This window comes from Heteronotia binoei, chromosome 4, assembly GCF_032191835.1.
Source record: "Heteronotia binoei isolate CCM8104 ecotype False Entrance Well chromosome 4, APGP_CSIRO_Hbin_v1, whole genome shotgun sequence".
NCBI classification, from domain to species: domain Eukaryota; kingdom Metazoa; phylum Chordata; class Lepidosauria; order Squamata; family Gekkonidae; genus Heteronotia; species Heteronotia binoei.
The window spans coordinates 103,324,237-103,341,025 of NC_083226.1; the positions used below are offsets into that span (position 1 = coordinate 103,324,237).

Genomic DNA, 16,789 nt, shown 5'->3' on the forward strand with positions numbered 1-16,789 from the left:
AGTCAATTGCAGCCAATCTGGATGTGGATGCCAAATTGGACCCTGCGTCAACATGTCTGGAATGATTTCTAGCCGGAGAGGTTGAGTGGTTGATAGCCTTTGGATAGATGAGGACCATGGGCATCGTGGCCACCATGGGGCTACTAATATGACACGTGCTTTCTGATGTTGTACCTGTCGAAGAAACCTTGATAACACTGGAATCAGGGGGAAGGCATACAGTAGGTCCTGAGGCCAACTCACTGTCAGTGCATCCACCGCTGCCACAGCCGGGTGAAAAAATCTGGTGCAAAAGGTTGTTACCTGGTAGTTGTCGTGAGAAGCAAACAGGTCCATTATAGGTTGACAAAACTGTTCGACTATCTGCTGGAATATTGACGTCTTCAATCTCCATTCCCCTGGTTGTATGGTTGTTCGGCTGAGCCAATCTGCTTGAACATCGGCAATGCCCTTGATGTGTTCTGCCCTGATGGAAAGAAGGTGGTGTTCTGCCCAGTTGAATAATGTCTTTGCTTCTCTGGACAGAGCTGACGACCTCGAGCTCCCCTGATGGTTCAGGTAGGACTTTGCAGCCGCATTGTCTGTTTTTACTAGTACCTGCTGTTTCTGTACCTGATCGGTGAAGAACAACAGGGCTAGGCGTATTGCTCGTAGTTCCAATACATTGATCGGCAGTTGGGTTTCTGACGGTAACCATCGACCCTGACAGACTGGCATCTGTGAACAGCTGCATCTCTCTGGGAAGATAGTAAATGCTCCCTTGTCGCAGATTGGAATCCCTGGACCACCACATCAGAGATTTCTTGACCTCTAATGTGACCTTGATCTGTGGATTCTGTTTTGTCATGATCTGGTACTGGTGAGGGCGGATTAACCTTTGTAACAATCTCGTATGTAATCTGCCCCACTGAACTGCATCTATGTTTGAAATGAGCAAACCCATCAATTTGGCTAAAGTCAATAATGGAGTGTGAGTGTTCTGAATGACTAAATTCACAAGTTGCTTGGTTTTCTGTATCTTGTCGTTCGGAAGAAAGATAGAGTTCTTTTGTGTACCTATAATCATCCCCAAGTGTTCCAACCTTTGTGTTAGTTCTAGAGAGCTCTTGGCTATATTTATAAGAAAGCCGTGTTCCTGTAGACACTGCATAGTTGCTTGGACATCCGACAGAGCTTTCCGGTTGGACGCTGATCTGATCAGAGGTCGTCTAGGTATGGATGAACATGTATCCCCTGTTGTCTGAGATGTGCCACAACATTTGCCATCACCTTCGTGAATACCCTGGGGGTCGTGGCTAGACCGAAGGGAACTGCTCTGAATTGAAAGTGTCTGTTCCTCACACAGAACCGAAGGAACCGGCGATGAGATAGCTGGATCGGAATGTGCAAATAAGCTTCCATGAGATCCAGTGAGGTGAGGAACTCTCCTGGTTGTAAGACCTCTGTGATTGACTTCAGGATCTCCATACGAAAGTGTCGTAGATGAATGAATCTGTTGAGAAACTTTAGCTCAAGTATTGCTCTCCACGGTTTCTTGGGAACCGTGAAGACTACTGAATAAACACCTCGACCCCTCTGATCTGTTGGAACGTGTTCTATGACATTGATCTCTAAGAGATGTGTGATGGCCTTGTTCATTATAGATCTTTTTGTAGAGTTCTTCCGGATCGGGGACACCAGAAAACGTTCCGGTGGAATGCTTTTGAATTCTATTGCATACCCGCATGACATGATTTCTAATGTCCAGCAATCTGTTTGGGAAGCCTCCCAAGCGTCTTGAAAATATTGAAGTCTTCCCCCTACCGGAGTTGAAGTCCAGTCACGCCTTGTTGAATTTTGGCTCCCGGTCCTGCTTGTCTCTACGCTCTGAATTCTGCTTGTTGAATCTAGGATTATTGAACCCTTTTCTGAAGGGTTGTCTTGGTTGGTTCCAGGATGATCTCTTGTTATCTGCATAGGATCTTGATCCGGCCAATGTGTGTGAGGAACGAAAGGACTGAGAATAGAAGCTTCTTCTGTCAGTTCTGCAAATGTTCCTTGGCATGGCTTTTTGTCTTTGGTTTCCACTAAAATCTTATCTAAGGCACTACCAAAGAGCTTTTCTCCTTGAAACGGATACGATATCACAATTTGTTTGGAATAGTTGTCTGCAGGCCATGCTCTAAGCCAGATGCCTCTTCTGGCTACTGCCCCTGACGCCAGACCTCAGGAACAGAAGGTGAAGGTATCTAGAGAAGCGTTGGCCATGAACTCGGCTGCTTTAAGTAGTCTGGTGGTTCCCTCCATCAATTTCTTATTATTTTCTGGTAGCAATTGAGAGAGTCTCCTAGCCCAGACTATGGCTGCTCTAGATACAATAGACGATGCAGTACATGCCTTAATTGCCATAGTTATCACCTTGTGTGATCTTTTTAGGGCTAGGTCAATCTTCTTATCCCAATTGTCTCTAATGGAACCGTGCCCGTCTTCTGACACCAAACCTGGATTTTGAAGAGCCATCACTGGTGCGTCCATTACTGGAACCTGCAACATTTCGTTTGCAAAAACAGGCAAATCATATAACTTTTTTACAAAGGCAGGAAACTGCCGATTAGAGTTAGGTTTTCCCCATTCAGTTTTTAATTGTCTCTCAAAGAATTGTGGAAAAGGGAAAACCTTGGTAGTGGTGTGTGAGCCTGGGAAAAACTCCCTATCCCCAGTAGTTTTATTCCTGGGATTGGTATCGGTACTGGGATTCTCCTCCCCAGAGGCAGAATCTTGGAGCACCAGTGCTGCCATGACCCTGGTTAACAAATACTGATAGTCATCAGCTTCAAAGCAGCAAACTGACTGCTCTGGGACAGAGACATCCTCCACCTCCTCATCTGAAATAAAACTCTCTTTATCTTTGGATTGTGACTCCACATCCGACTGATTCTCCTCTGAATCTTCCTGTAATAATCTAGAGTTAGAGATCTCTTTTCTGGCTGCCTTAGTTGGCCAGTTGCGCTCCCTGGAAAGATTTTTCTCTGGGCGCCTTGAAGAGGAAGAAGGAGGGGAAGGAGATCTGGATCCCACTGACCCCATGCCCATAGCCCCTGATTGACAGGCATTAAACATTTCTGCTCTAATTGTTTGCTGGAGCATAGTCATAAATTCAATAGAAAATGGCCCTTTAGGGTACAGTACATTACCACTTTGTTGTATTAGGGCTGGGTCGACCGTGGAGGTGTGATCCGATAGGGGTTGGCCTCCTGTATTGTCTCCTGCCGGAAGATTGGTAACCGTCCCAAGGGGCAAAGCATAAGGCTCCTGACGCCTGTCTGGCAAAACACGCGCCAAAAATCCTCCTTCAAAATGGCTGCCGTCAGATGCGAGCCTCTGGTGGGGAGGAACTTCAAGCCCTTCTGTTGAAGCCCCTGGACGTTTCAGCCCGCGGTGACTAAAGTCACTAAAATGGGCAACGTTGCCGGGAACCGCAGCAAGCTGGGAAGGCATGCCGGTCCCAGGGTCCACTCCCAAAACCTCAGCGCGAGGACTTATGGAGGACGCGTCTTCTAGGAACTCGTCCCTGAAATTTTCCATCCGCCACTCTTTGCCGCACTACGCAAGTGAAGGCAAAGAAAAAAAAAAGTCAGCCGTTTTAAAAGCAGCCGCGACCGCACCGATCTCCCAACTACTGTGAAAGTGTGAAGGCAGATGGAAAGTGAAAGTAGCTCAGTGTAACAGACTGGAATTTAAGAAGATTGTTAGACAGAGCAGTAAGGTTGGGGAAAAGGGAAGAATTAGATTAGGAATAAAGAATAGGATTAAAATTGCTTCCTATCTTCTAGGAGCTAAGCTAGCTAGTTGCTCTCTCCCTAGAGGCAGGAAAGAAACTGAGGAGAGCTGGGTGCTCCAGGGTCAAGGAAGAGGAAGAAGAATTATTCTATTTCCTGTCTCCCTGACAAGATGGTGGAAAGCACTCAAGATGGCCTCCAACTCAGAGGGAGAATGAAACAAATCACCTCCTGTCTAAAGACCATGATAGCAGAGGGCAGATGAACATTTCTGTGGAAGGTGTTCCATAATGCTGGTGCCACAATTGAGAAAGCCCCCTCACAAACTGCCACCTGTCTACCCCCAGGTTGCAGGCACCTGAAGCAGGGCCCCAGAAGATGATCATAGTAGATGGATAGGTTTGAATGGAAGCAGGCACTCCTGAAGATATGCAAGTCCAAAGTCATACTGAGCTTTACAGCAGTTCCAGAGCAGTGAACGAAGCAAGAAAAGCAGCAGGAAACAGCTAAATCTTTCCTAGCCTGCATTCTTCCCATGCAGTCCCCTCTTCCACACAGCACATATACTTTCACAGAAGCTCATGAGAGGCAACCAAAGGGGGAAAAGATCAAGTGTATCTTGTAAGCTGTTTTGGGTTTCCAGTGGAGAGAAAAGTGGAGTATCTATACACCATTAGCCCCCCTAGATAGCTAAACCCACAAATAAGGTTCATGTGGAGCCTAAAGAGATGTTTCAGCAAACTTGAGGGACTGCTCAAGTTTGCAGAAAAACCTTAAATTAAAAAAAATGTAGGGGGATAATCCCCTCAAATAAAAGTGCATTCTCTGGGCAGTTACTCAAGCTCAGCAGCCCCTGCCAGTCACAGCTCCAGTATAGCAGCTGCTCTGGACCTGGTGGTGGTGAAACTTGGCAGCCATTGTAGGCCTGAGTACAGTGGAGGAGAACGCTGGCATCTGCTGCTGACCAGCTGGTCCAGGAAAGGAGGATTCCGGCAGCTTAGCTCTATGGTAAGCACTGGGGCCTAGAGCCTTACCAGGCTCAGCATTTGGGGGAGATATGGGATTCCCCCTTATTCTACTGACATTATTCTGGCTTCAAACAATATTAGCAACAGGTTCCATAACCAAAGTGGCTGCAGGATTACTTCCTCCTACTTATTCAGCCTTGCTAAAGTTCCAGCTGCATGCATTAATCCCAAATTAACATGATTGCCAGGTGTTTAGGCTGCATCGAAACAGGCCGAAAAGTATAAAAGGAAGATGAAGCAATAGTGACTGGACATCACTGGAGACCTGGAGTGGCTGAGAACAACTGTTGCTATAGGAAGTCCCCAGCAACTAAACAGATGTAAGAAAATGATACGTTCATATTGTATAACTTGTTTTCTTTTCTATAATCATAGCACATTTGTGTTAAAGGAATACTTTGCTTCACTAAGCTTCTTTTACCACCCAAATCCATCAAAAAATCCTTGTCTCCAGCAAAAACGGCCTCTGGCAAAACATCAACCTACACAGCACCATTTCCCTAATGTCTGGTATATACAAAAGAGAGATGAAACCCTCTGCCCCCTGAATATTTTTATCATGCTTCTGATAGATAGTTAGCTAAAGAAAGCTAACATATATGTTAAAAAGCCATCTTAAATATGTGGGGCACCACCAGAATGGACAAGGGGGAGAAGCGTGCCACTGTAAGAGCTGGTGCTGGTCTCCCTGCTCTTTCATGCACCTGACCACTAGATTCTTGCTGGATAGAAAGTATTCCACAGAAATGCAATTATGTGACTTGTGCATCCAATTATTATTATGGCCTACTAGAAATTCTATGCATTTGTTTAGCAAGTGTCACAATACAATGATTGTTTGGGGAATCCTCTGCATATGAGAAGCTGAAATATTCTAGGCAGAGTTCTTAACTTTCTTGCATTTGGTGTCAGTTTTTGGCCTAGTAAATTATTATTTAAAACCATAATTACTACAATTTAATAAACATTTCAGTTCTGTATTGTAATAGAGAAGTAAGCATTACATGCTAACCGTGTATGAAAGTACTGGAGGTCCTGAGGGATACGGAAAATGTGTAACTTGTTAACCCCAGGACTATAGGAAAACCAGCTTGAAATAACGTTATAATAATGATAATAATATACATAAACTCCAAAATTCCCTTTATACTGAAATAGCTACATTCATTTTATTTTATCTTTGTTTTATTAAATTTCTAGCCCACTTTCCCCTGCATGGCAAGTTTCAGGGCAGGTTACAATACAGAACCAGAATATAAAAATATAATAGGTTGCAATAAAACAGTCAAAAACATTAATAAATGATTAAAATCTAATTATAAAATCATTTCATTTGTGGCACTAAGTACAGCTGTTTCTATATGTGCATACAGATGATGAACCACTGTTGTAGGCAGTGGGAAGATGAGAAAAGATCATGTTAGATGAAAATGCACTGGAGAGGCCAATACTGATAGAGCTCCACTGCATCAACCACAGGTCTGCAGAACATCTCCATGTTACAGGGTCTGCAAAACTGTTGCAAGTCCTGCAAAGTCCCTGGCTCAGGACAACGCTAAGTGGACCTACTTCAGGCTGGGGGCCAACAGCAAATGTTGATTCATCGAGTGTAATGCACACATACACGCACCATCTTTACTGGCATAACAGCACAAAGCCAAATGGATTGCAACAGTATCTATGGACAAAAGGAGCATCTCCTCCTAGAAGCATAGTAGAGGAATTTTGCTACAAATTTAATGATTTTGCACTTATTCAAGGCTAAAAAAGTAAGGTCTTCAGATCGGCCTTCTAAAGGTTGCAGAAAAGGCTTTAAAAAAACATGAAGATTATAATAAAAATTACAATGCAAGAGAACATGATCGCTATCTTCAATCTCCCTTATCCCACATGGACACAACCTTTCTGAATATGGAATTTTCTTAACTCTCCCATATAGCACCATATAAGGGAGAACATTAAAACGGGCCAGCATAAATGCCCTACGAAGCTGAGGATCACACAGACAAGATAAATATTCAGGCAGGGTAAAACCAGGGGAAAGAACCCAACGTACTGGGGGGACATTAGCCAGAGGCAAGGCTTTTCAATTCTTGTAACTCAATATCAATAAGGCTTTGCTTGATCAAGGTAAAAGTCTGGCTCTCCAAGAGCAAGATCAAATCACTGATGTTAAATCCAATTACTGAGATTTTTTTCATCAATATAGCCCAACCAATAAGATAGATGAGATTCAGAAAGCATATGTGTATGGAGGGAGGGTCGTAATTTGCCTGTGAAATGTTCCCGCTTAGCATTCCCACTTACTTGAATTTCTATTGGGATTACATCTAAAATGAAGGCGTAGCCAAAATTTAATCGTTATTATAACCCAAGCATTTGTAACTAAGCATCTCTGGTTCAGACATATGGTCACACGTAAGATACACACACTGGGAGCCCTAAAATTTTCCTCAAAAACTTAGCTTGGGCATGTTCCATCAATTCATTAATGTCAAGAGTCTCGCCATGATTTTATATTCTACCATTTCTGTAACGTGCCTTACTATACTTCATTAACACTGCTGCTTTGCTTCCCTGCTTTTGGCCTCACTTATCTGTGTAATGAGTTACCCCAAGTCTTTCTGCCGGCCTGAACTACAATTTCAAGGCCAGTTGCTGAACCAGACACTGATTAGAAAACACCTGCATTCTCAAGACTTCTGGAGGGAGGGTCGTAAATTGCCTGTGAAATGTTCCCGCTTAGCATTCCCACTTACTTGAAATTATATATTATATATAAGGGGGCGTCTGAGGGAGAGTGCCAGTCTCTGCAAAACTCGTTTTGCCTCCATGTCTGTCAGTGAATAAACCTGCTATTTTTTTAATAGACTGTGTGATTTCCTGAACTGCAGAGGGGTCTTGACAATTAAAGGAAGTCTGGAGTGCCATGTAACAGTTTAGTGCAGATTTTATCATTAAATACTTTAAGGACTGCAGGTATGTACTTTTAGTGAAGGAAAAAACGGGAAACTGCAAGAGTTGTACTATTTAAAGATTTCACCATTTCCCTAGTATGTGTGGCCCAGCTAGTATTGTTGTAAAAGTGAACCACAAGATATTTGAAGCTTTTGACTTGTTCAATGCCTTGTATAATCAAGTCAGTAAGCTTCCAGTTCCACCCAAACACCATACTTTTAGATTTATCAAAGTTTAGGGAAAGCCTATTAGGAATTACATGTAATGCTCTTTGAGGGACGTATTGAGACAGACAGTCCTGAGGATATGTTGGTCCCAAACCATACAGGGCTTTGAAAGTCAAGACCCTAACCTTGTACAGAGCACTGGCTGCATATGCGGTCTTAATGATATTCCTGTGAAAACACACACTGTTGCATTCTGGACCAGTTGCAATTTCCAGGTCAACTTCAAGGGTAGCCCTGTGTAGAGTGCATTACAGTAATCCAGAAGAAGAAAAGAAGAGACTGGAATTATACCCCACCCTTCATTATCGAAATGAATCTCAGAGTGGCTTACAATCTCCCTTCCCTTTCCCTCCCTACAACAGACACCCTAAGAGGTGGGCGAAGCTGAGAGTTCTCCAGAACTGCTCTAGAGCAGAACAGCCCTGTGAGAACTTCTGATTGACTCAAGATCACATCAACAGATGCATATGGAGGAATGGGGAATCAATTCTGGTTCTCCCCAGATAAGAGTCCATCGACTTAACCACCACTACACCAAACTGGCTCTCCAGCCTGGAAGTGACCATTGCATGGATCACCATGGCTAGGTCAGGAAAGACAAGTAGGGAGCCAGTTGCCTGACCTGCCGAAGATTAAAAAATGCAGACATGGCAACATTTGTGACCTGGCTCTCCACTGATAACAGAGTCCCATTGAGAGCTGGGAGTTGGATCCCAAATCCCATCCTCTCTCAGCTCAGGCACAAGACCTCCATCTTAGATGGATTTAGTTTCAGCCAACTCTGTTTTAACCAACCAGCCACTACTAATATATTTGGGGTGGCATCCAGCTGGCCATCCATTAGCAGATATCGCTGGATGTCATCAGCATGCTGGAGACAACCCAGCCTGAAGCTCCGCACCAGCTGGGTGAGTGGGCACATATAGGTACTACTGTATTTAAAACTTCCTCACTGCATCATTAAAAATAACTTTTCCTTTTTTTTAGTGTACCTACTACTTTACTTTGTTCAGAAAAACTGCCCCAAAATTTTGACAATGATAACAACTGTTCCAGCTCAATCTTGCTTAATTTTACCCAAGGAAATGTATTGAATGATTCATTTGATTACATTTAGGTATTTAAATACTTTTAAGGTCTGTTCTCAACCCAATGACCTTTGGAACAGCTAGACTGATCAGTGCCTAGACATAAATACAGGAGTAGAACCTTTGGCTGTGTTGAACTTCCAGTAACTGCAAGCCACAATGGCTATATGAACCCTTCAGTCAAGAAGAAGAAAATTACAGTAAATGCTATAAGGAGGTTTTCTCTCAGTGGCACAATACAATATTAACCTGCCCAGAATGGAAACAGGTTGATAGGACTAGCATCTCACCTACTCTTCAGACACAGAATGGGGAGGGAGTGAATACAGTATCCCGGGGGCACATCCTCTCTGCTTCTTTTTACACTTAGTTTGAAATGGGTATCCTTCATCCCGTCTCTGAAGTCCAGTCACTGTCCCCAAGGAGGTCTGCTGAGATGTTGGGAAGATTAAAATTCCCTTTCTTACTTTGCCAAGAACAGCTACAACATCCTGTCTTGTAAAATCAAGGTAACATGGGAGGAACCCATGCTACAGCACATCTGCTTCCTCATATTGCCTGCCAGAGAAGGGAGAACAAACAGCATAGGCTTTTCCATGTATTGCAAGACTGTCACATTGCTATGGTTGCAAAGGAAGAAGCTGCAGCAACCTCTCATGCCACCAACTTTACAAGTTGCAAGTGTCTTAGGTGGAAAGAGGACTTTCCTCATCATATATCAAGTTTGCCAGGCATACTGCTGAACAGTATGTAGCAGTAAATACAGTGGTATGCAACCTAAAGAAACCCTAGAGAACAAGGAAGTACTTCTATTTCTGCAAGGAGACTTCCTGATTTTCACTCTCTCTGCAAGCAGCAGTCCTCAGTGGAACACTTAACATCACTCCTGAGGGTCTCTGACTTTCAGAAGGGAAGTTTTTCAGGAGAGGCCTGACTCTTATTATCCACATATAAAGTGTGCATCTCCTAGTCACAACAACTTTCCTTTCTCATTTATAAATTAAGGTCATATGCAGAAGAAGGTAATCATACCAATGAACAGAATAGAGTATCTACTGCTTTTTACGGCACAAGTTTGACACCATATGATTGAAACCAGCAAACCCAGAGTGTTAATCAACTCAAATAATGCTTATACCTTCATATTAGATGCTTCAGTTTCCAGTTTTGTAAGATGATTTGAATTGTCTTCCAGTTCTTGTCGAAGGTTTGAATTCTCCATTTTTAATGCTTCTACTTGTTTTAACAACTGATCATATGACACTGCAGCCATCCTGGGCTACCCCTGGACCTAAAGCAAGCAAAAATAATATATATTTTTGTTTAAATGTTCTGGAGAGATCATTGTGAACTCTGAGGAATGCTTGATTGTTTAGAACACATTTCATTTTCTAGCTGAAGAATTAACATAATAGCGTAATAGTTCACAGAAACATTAAGTAACATTAAGTAATGTAACTAAATTAGCACATTTGTAGTTCCACTACTTTCAATCCACTATTTACAGCATAACACACACAAAAAAGCTTCCAAACATACTAGTATTCTAATACTTACTGTTAAACCTCATGGCTTAAATACTCAAATGATATTGTGAGAGATATGTCATGGTCTGAATAATTTATAGCTTATTGAGACCCACAGGAAATTCCCTCACTGGTCCCTGCTTTCTCTTTTACTTCCTAGCCACCTTTCTCTATTCTTCCCTCCCACTACTACTTGCTCCTCTCAGCTTCTTCCTGCTCCTTCCTTACCCAAAACACTGGTCCCCATTTCTCTCTTGCCTACCCCCTTTTTTCCCCATGCTGTCACCCCTCTGCCACTCAGCCTACCCAACCCTGCTTCCTCACAGCTAAGCCATGCCCTCACCACAGGCCCCACACAGGCATGCAGCCCTCTTTGCAACTCTATATCACTCCTCCTTTGCCCCATGCTCATCATGTCAGCACATCCACCCCAGATGGGCAGAGGCACTCAGCATTTCAACTCAACCCACAGACACATGCATGCTAGGCAGGAGGAGAAAGTGGCAATGTTGCCTCTTCTGTGCCCAACACAGCTGATGCTTAGTTCTTGGCCTCTTGCTGAATGGCTTCCTCTGCTCAAAAAAGGAAGAAAGAAGGAAGTGGCAGAAGCTCCAACAAAGGTGTGCTGTGTGTGTACATTTAAACATTCTTCCACCTGGGGTGATTTCACCACTCCCCCTCTGTTTTTCCCCAGGTTTCCTAATTTTCTACAAGCCTGAGGTTTCCCGAGTTTCCCAAGTTTAGTCTGTACATGGCCCCAATCAATGGATGTAAGCATCTAACGATTTGGCCATGTTGAAAATCAGACATATTAATGATACGGAAACAGAAAAGGTAGATGGTTCAAAAAAGCAGCACGATTCAGAGGCCTGGGGAAAGGGGAAGCTTAGAAATCTTGGGATAAAACTGAGGGAGGGAAAACCATTTTTCTTTACAAAAAATTAGAAGGGTTGAAGAGCACAAAAACCCCCACTTGTGAAATATTTTCTATTTTGGAATGCAAAAAATGCTTTTTTAAGACAAGCTTTTCCACATGTAACCTTTCCTGCTTCCCCCTAAATCTTTATAATTCTGGTCCCAATCCTTTTTGCTCAATTTAACTATCCAAGATAGGCAAGGGACCAAATTAAACGTCTTCAAAACACCATGCTAACACACTCAAAGAGGACCAATATACAGTTTGAAACAGTAAAGATTTAGACAGGACCATGGACAATGGGTGCGGGGAACCACAGCAAAGAGAAATTTTCCTCAAAGGAAAGCAGAAATGAAGACAGACATTTAATTAAAAATGCCTTTTAAAACTTCTGACAAAGTAGGATAAAATGAGGACTAAATGAGAATCAAGAGTGTGGGGAACACTGAGGTAAGCTCCGGCAGATGCCAAGTGCAAGTCAGCAGTGGAGCCTGCGTTACAAAGTAGGATATAATTAACAACAAAGCAATTAATCTGCATAAAGGAGATTCTGGAGTTAACCAGCCCTTAACACACAACCATGTTAAAATTTTATGCTGACAAGCCTTAAGGAGGAAATTAATTAGAGTACTAATACTAATAAATTCTTAACATACTTATTCTGCTTTTCCTTAAAAGTAAAAAAACCCTGTTCCCAAACATTAACATTCCATACACAATAATTAAGACATTTTCAGATACTCAAAAACCTCATTACAAAAACCAACTTTCAACTTAAAAGATCTTCTAAGAGCTCTGCCAGCTTTCACACACTCTGTTGTCGACTCAATTAACATCCTCCATCTAACTCAGGGGGGGGGGAACAGTGGGTCTCCAGATGTTTTCTGCCTACAACTCCCATCAGCCCCAGCCATTGGCCATGCTGGCTGGGGCTGATGGGAGTTGTAGGCAAAAAAACATCTGGAGACCCACTGTGCTCAACCCCTGATCTAACTATTATTCAGTTACTAACCCTGCTTTTACTAGGTTCAGACAAGACATTTACCTGAAATAGCAAGTAGCACATACAACTCCAACCAGCAGAGTGTGTGTGTATAATTGCTCTCTTACCCAGGAAGAACAGAAGTCAGCATCCAGACTATAAAGGATTCTACAACAATGTAATTTATTCAAAACCTTAGTTATAATACTTTGAAGCCCTTTGTCTGTGAAAAATAACTAAGACATTATAACTGTTTGGGGCTGATGACCTTTAAAAGGTAAAGGTAGTCCCCTGTGCAAGCACCAGTCATTTCCGACTCTGGGGTGACGTTGCTTTCACGTTTTCACGGCAGACTTTTTACGGGGTAGTTTGCCATTGCCTTCCCCAGTCATCTACACTTTCCCCCCAGCAAGCTGGGTACTCATTTTACTGACCTCGGAAGGATGGAAGATTGAGTCAGCCTCGAGCTGGCTACCTGAACCCATTTTCCACTGGGATCAAACTCAGGTCGTGAGCAGAGCTTAGGACTGCAGTACCGCAGCTTTACCACTCTGTGCCACAGGGCTCTGATGACCTTACCTGTCCCCATAGGAGTAGAGTCAGGAAACCAAGTTTCCTTTATCCAAAATCAACTTGCTGTTCATTGCACCACTTCTCCTCAGAAAGGCCACTGTATCTGTTCTGCATTTTAATGGGAAAGGAAGGAAAGGTCCCCTGTGCAAGCACCAGTCGTTTCCGACTCTGGAGTGATGCTGCTTTCACAACATTTTCACGGCAGGTCTTTTACGGGGTGGTTTGCTTCCCCGGTCATTACATTTCCCCCCCAGCAAGCTGGGTACTCATTTTACCAACCTCGGAAGGATGGAAGGCTGAGTTGACCTCGAGCCGGCTACCTGAACCAGCTTTCGCTGGAATCGAACTCAGGTTGTGAGCAGAGGGCTCCGACTGCAGTACTGCAGCCTTACCACTCTGCGCCACAGGGCTCTAATGGGGGGGGGTGCAAATTCACTTATAAGAACTGTGTGGATGAAGATTTGTTGGTTCAGAGGTATACTTAGGTTTCCATTTTGATCATGAACAGTACAGCACAGCACGAACATTACAAAAATCCTTATATTTCATATCAGACCTTGACAAATTTTCTTTTACTAGTCACCTGACCTAACACAGCCAAACTCCATTTTTTTTAGCTTTTAGGATTTCATATTTTAATGTCCATATTATCTAATTATTGTTACTACAAATCTGATCCTAAAATCATCATAGTTTCTTATAAATGTCTTAAATACATTTTAAATGTATTAAATACATATGTAAATGTAGGGGAACCCTGCTTTTTAATTCTATTATTGTTTTTAAAAGTCACATTTAATTGAATATTGAAGTCAGTACAGAGAGCAACTGGTTAAGGAATGAATTCATTCACCACCACTGCATGGTATAGGGTTCATTTTACAAACAAATCATACCAAGAATTTCATTCACATTTATTTTTTATATTGTGCAACAAAACATTATGATGCACAATGATAAACACTGTACTTCTGCTGAGGATGCTACAATAATGTCACTCATAAAATTACTGGAACCATAATAAAATTTCTATCCCCCATGATTCCCTGGCACCTGGGATTTGTTGCCCCCTATTTTAGACATTACTGACACAGACAAGAATTTTGTTTATATCAATTTGAAACATATCTCATTTTATCATTCAAAGTTTAGCTAAGGGGAACAAACTGCAGCATCATAAGAGATGAATGTTTTCTGTTTTTTTGATTTATAACACATTAAGAAATGAAACATGATTAAAACTTTATCAAAATATTTCAGACGTGATCACTGCATCATAATGATGATGCATAGTACTATGGTTGCTAGCTTATTTAAAGTTACCTCAGTTTGTCAGTTTTGCTTTACATTTCTAATTTTGAAGACTATTTTTGAAAGCAATTTTTTAAAAAAATCTACATCCTTTAAGCATTAATTATACCATCATACAGCTTTGCCATCCAGACAACTGCAATAAGTAAAAACAGCATGTAATCAACCAGCTGGAGTCCAAGTGCTACTGCATGTGAACTTTGTCTCTCCTGGGGCATCAAGAGAAGACAGCACAAACACAGACTAGCAGTCACAACATCTGTTCTCCCTTGATCCTCCTGTGGCACCAAATGCAGCCACAATGAGGGCAGCTACATTGTGTTGCTGCATTTCTGCAGTGAGGAAAGACACTTCTTTCAGTACAGCTGCTACCTCTGCAGGATCTCAATTTCTCATGCTGTCTTCCACAACAGAAAACACCAAGCACTGTAACACCACATACCACCACTATTCGCTTGGGGTGTGCATTCAGGTCTAATCAAATGAAAAATACACCTTACAGATATTTTGAGGGTATATTTCAGCATCCCAATGTATCTGGGATTTATTTATTCATTTATTTGATTTATATCCCCCCCCGCCAAATTTAAGATCACACAGTCACATTAGTGTGACCAAATATATAAAACAATAAAAATATAAAACATAAAAACAATTTCTAAAACATCTACATGTGCTAGTATCAAGTTTTAGACAGTGATCAAGTTCAAATGGTGGTAAACCATTCTAAGAGGTCCTAGGATCACCATGGTGTGATGGGGTAGACCGTTGGTAATGTTTTTATGGGCCGATCCCGTTGCTGCAGGTGTTGTCATCATGAAAATGCACGGCAGAAGAGTGCTGTTTTGCAGGCCCTGCAGAACTGTGAAAGCTCTTGCAGGGCTTTGACCTCCTCCGGCAACTTATTCTACAGCTAGGGGCAGCAATAGAAAAGGCCCTGGCTCTCATTGATTTGAGCCTCACTTCTCTAATGCTGGGGACTGTCAACATGTTCTGAGACCCTGACCGAAGTGCTTGCTGGGGTATATGCAGGGAAAGGCAGTCCCTAAGGTATGTAGGACCCTGGCCATATAGGGCTTTAACCAGCACCTTGAAGCGAATCCAGTACACTATCGAAAGCCAGTGCTGAATGTGTTACCGCAGAGGAACTCCCATTAACAGCCTGGAAGCAGCATTCTGCACTAGCTGGAGTCTCCGGATTTGGGACAAGGGCAGCCCCATGTAGAGGGCATTGCAGTAATCCAGTCTCAAGGTGATCATAGCATGGATCACTGTTGCCAAGTTGTCACGTTCGAGAAAGGGGGCCAACTGCCTTGCCATCCGCAGATGGTAAAAGGCTGACTTGGCAGTGGAAGCTACTTGGGCCTCCATTGTTAAAGAGGGATCCAAGAGCACCCCTAAGCTTTTAACCTTGGGCGCCAGCGTGAGCTAGGCTCCGTCGAAGGTCGGTAAGTGGACCTCCAGTCCCAAATCGCAGCAACTCAGATACAGGACTTCCATCTTCATCGGATTTAATTTCAGTCTACTCAGCCTGAGCCACCCCGCCACAGCTTGCAATACTGTGGACAGATCTTCCGGGGTGGAGTCGGACTGGCCGCCCATCAACAGATAGCGCTAGGTGTCATCTGCATACTGGTGACAACCCAGCCCATATCTCTGGGCAATCTGGGCAAGGGAGCGCATGCAGGTGTTAAATAACATTGGAGAAAGAACTGCTCCCTGCAGCACACCACAGATAAGTGGGTGTCATTGGGACAGTTAGTCTCCTAGCACCACCCTCTGTCCCTGACCTTGGAGAAAGGAGGAAAGTCACTTCAAGGCCAACCCCTGGATCCCAGTGACGGCGACAGGTCTAGCAACATCAGCACTGCCAAGTCACCTCTGTCCAGGTGCCCCTGGAGGTCATTTGTAAGGGCAGCCAGAACCATCTCCATCCCATGACCCGGACGAAAACCGGATTGATGTGGGTTAAGCACAGAAGCATCATCCAGAAAACTCTAAAGCTGCACTGTCACAGCCCTTTCAATAATCTTGCCTAAAAACGGCAAGTCAGACACTGGCTGGTAGTTCGCCAATTCAGTCGGGTCTAAAGATGGCTTTTTTAGAAGAGGGCGAACCACAGCCTCTTTAAGAGGCTGGGGGAAGGTTCCTCCAAGAAGGGACCTGTTGACAATTTCCCTTAGGGGAACTCGTAGCTCCTCTCAGCCAGCTTTTATTAGCCAAAAGGGACATGGGTCCAACCTACAGGTGGTTGGGTGCACAGTGGAGAGAATTCTGTCAACTTCCTCCAGGCTAGGTGGAGTGAAAGAATCCAAAACTTGACTAGAAGACATGCTCGGAGTTTTGAGTTCACTTACTGCTTCCAAAGTGGCAGGGAGGTCACGGCAGAATGATAGGACTTTATCTGCGAAAAAGCTCATAA

General features: G+C 43.2%; 1 protein-coding gene across 6 annotated transcripts in view; it reads right to left on the minus strand.

The window, feature by feature from the left end:
* APC (APC regulator of WNT signaling pathway) overlaps positions 1 to 16,789 on the minus strand; it is a 113,057-nt gene that overhangs the window by 61,968 nt on the left and 34,300 nt on the right. For 5 of the 6 annotated variants that reach the window (XM_060235601.1, XM_060235604.1, XM_060235602.1 and 2 more), the window contains one exon: positions 10,198 to 10,350. In XM_060235601.1, the coding sequence (XP_060091584.1) occupies positions 10,198 to 10,332 (135 nt within the window). In that variant the 5' untranslated portion in view covers positions 10,333 to 10,350. Of the gene's footprint in view, positions 1 to 10,197; positions 10,351 to 16,789 lie in introns of those variants that run through there. The other variant, XM_060235605.1, reaches the window with a different exon arrangement.